General features: G+C 41.9%; 1 protein-coding gene across 1 annotated transcript; it reads right to left on the bottom strand.

Moving 5' to 3' along the window:
* On the bottom strand, positions 1-690 carry LOC122053500 (metallothionein-like protein 2C). The gene is made up of 3 exons (XM_042615555.1): positions 552-690; positions 399-470; positions 1-299 (listed from the first exon to the last, which is right to left on the bottom strand). The coding sequence occupies exons 1-3, from the start codon at positions 614-616 to the stop codon at positions 188-190; spliced, it is 249 nt and encodes an 82-aa protein (XP_042471489.1). The 5' UTR covers positions 617-690; the 3' UTR covers positions 1-187.
* Between the last annotated feature and the right edge of the window lie 1,730 nt (positions 691-2,420).

Here is a 2,420-nt window from a genome sequence, read left to right as displayed (position 1 = left end):
TAAATGATAATTACCACGCAGGATTAACAATATTAATTATAAGATAATGATCGATACACGTCCTCGTTGTAATTTTATTTAATTATTTTCATGCTCTCTCTCAGTCGTCCATCTCATTTGATATATAGTTAATGAATGAAAGATAGAGAGAGAGAGCATGAGCGTGCATCGAGCAGTGTTGCCTACTTTAGTTGCAGCTGCAACAAGCACAGCTGCAGCTGCTCCCGCACTTGCATTTGGTGCAGTCGCAGCTTCCACCTTCAGACGAACCAGAGATCATTTCGAACCCCTCACTGCTCCTGCATATGTACACATGCATCCACAAGAAATTAACAAACCATGCATTTAAAGTAAAGGCAATTACTTAGATATATAAGAGATCTAGCTAGAGGCCAGACCCTTCGTGGCTGCCAGCGCCAAAGTCGACCATGGCTGTGGTCTCCCCGGCCATGTCCAGGCCCATCTTTCTCCTGTAGAGTAATTAGCCAAACCCATTAAAGAGAGCAGTGCAAGGAACAGCTAGTTAGATCGTGTATGCATGATCGCCGTACCCTCCGCAGCCATTGCCGCACTTGCAGCTGGAGCCGCAGCCACAGTTTCCGCCACAGCAAGACATCTTCTTAATTAATTGAGGATTTGGATGGCTTGATCCATGGTGGAGCAAGATACATCGTATTTATAGGCCTCGTCCATGGTGGAGCGAGAATTAATTCTGATAATTAGATATGAAAGAAAGAGATGATATGCAGGTTTAGCTTGTAGTAGTTGTCTACGTAAAGTGAGATACTTTACAAAAGTCGACCGAAGAGGGAAAAGCAGTGATCCTGATCGTTCTATCTTTATTCGCCTCATCATGTCAATGAGAGAAGCTCATCACTTTGAACGGCTGGCTTGCGTGCATCGGCATCAGCTCGACTCTGTGCTGCAATTTGACGTATGTGGCAGAAGCATTTGCTTTACAGTCGGCCACAGAGGATTTTGAAACGGATGGCAAAATCTAACGAAGAGAGGAAAGAGATTTGAAGATGTAACGTCCAAAAATTCTCAAAATTATTTTAGAAATATTTTATGATTTTTCTGGATTTTAGAATATTTTTATAGAATTTTTAGAATAACGGAAGTGGCAAAAAAATAAATAGAAAATAAAAACGGCCTAAGCGAGAATTGAACCCAAGACCTTCGGTTTACGGATAATATTAGTAACCAGTTGAACCCAACAAGCAGTGCTGAAAGGAAAGGGAGGCAATTAAATTTATATTAGAGTTGGGCTGAAGTTACCCACTTAATATAAATAGAAAATTTAAGTGGGGTTTGGTTCGTTTATTTTTAATTGGTTCGGCAATTTCTCCTCCTCACCCTAACCTCACGCCGCACCTCTCCCTCTTCTTCTTCCTCTCGGCGCCAATCCTAGGGTTCCCTCCCTAGGGCCCCAAGGTCATCTTCCGGCGACAACTCCGGTACGAGGACGCTCTTCTTCGCGAGAGGAACTCATAGGCGCGAGAAAATTGTCGAAGGGGTTGTCTCCACCGGAATTCTAGCGAATAGAATTGTAAGGAAATTAGCGTACGAGATAAGAAACCCCTCACCTGTAGTATAAGTAGCTTCCGTTTGGTTTTCTATGTATCAGTTTAGTTATATGCAGATTTTTCCGACACGTAGGGTGTGTTTAAACCCTCCTCGCAGATTAGGGATTTAGTTGAGCACCTCTAGATGGGTCAGACACGTTGTTCTCCTTCAGTTGGAGGCTCTAGACGTTGTCGGGTGCCTAGAGGTGGTCTCCCTATTAGAGGGGAGAGTTGGAGCACGCCAAGTGTTCGACAAAATGATTAGTGTAGCTAAGTACTACCCCAGGTATTTTTAACAGCTCAGTTAAATGCATTAGTAGCATTTAAATCAGAATATTAGTCTAGTTCCAGCTTACATGGGACTACGGTCCAATGAGTGGGCTCACACAGTCGCTTCTAGGTTTAGATAACCTAGCTCTAGGTTCAGATAACCTAGAAACAACAAAATAAGAAATTCCTAGCTATATTCAGTATTTTATTTTCAGTGGCACTGTATTGGATTAGATATCCATTGGGTTGGGCTCCCACAGTCGTCCCTAGGTTTAGATAACCTAGTAACCCTACTAGATTCGGAATTTGCAACCCTGGGTTTAGTTAGGGATGCGCGCACAGCAGATACAGTTGTCGGGCTCAAACAGCAGCATGATTATTATTTTGAACTATTTTGTATATAGTTTTCAAAAGTTCATAAAATAGTTATATGAATTCAGTACAGCTTTAGTATCAGATCAGTAATAGCTTAGCTCAGTATCATGCTCCAGCTTAGTATTTCCCTGTGAATATGCATGATAACTCCATGTACAGTTTGATATACATGTTTGAATGATTGTATGTCATGCCATCTTTTACATGTTC

This window comes from Zingiber officinale, chromosome 3A (assembly GCF_018446385.1).
Source record: "Zingiber officinale cultivar Zhangliang chromosome 3A, Zo_v1.1, whole genome shotgun sequence".
Classification (NCBI taxonomy): domain Eukaryota; kingdom Viridiplantae; phylum Streptophyta; class Magnoliopsida; order Zingiberales; family Zingiberaceae; genus Zingiber; species Zingiber officinale.
This window is presented reverse-complemented; position numbering and strand designations above follow the sequence as displayed.

Coding starts and splice junctions, on each gene's coding strand:
- LOC122053500 (XM_042615555.1), bottom strand. CDS start 616: ATGTCTTGCTGTGGCGGAAACTGTGGCTGCGGCTCCAGCTGCAAGTGC. Junction 471..551: donor TGCGGCAATGGCTGCGGAGG/GTACGGCGATCA, acceptor ATTACTCTACAG/GAGAAAGATGGGCCTGGACA. Junction 300..398: donor GGCGCTGGCAGCCACGAAGG/GTCTGGCCTCTA, acceptor GTACATATGCAG/GAGCAGTGAGGGGTTCGAAA.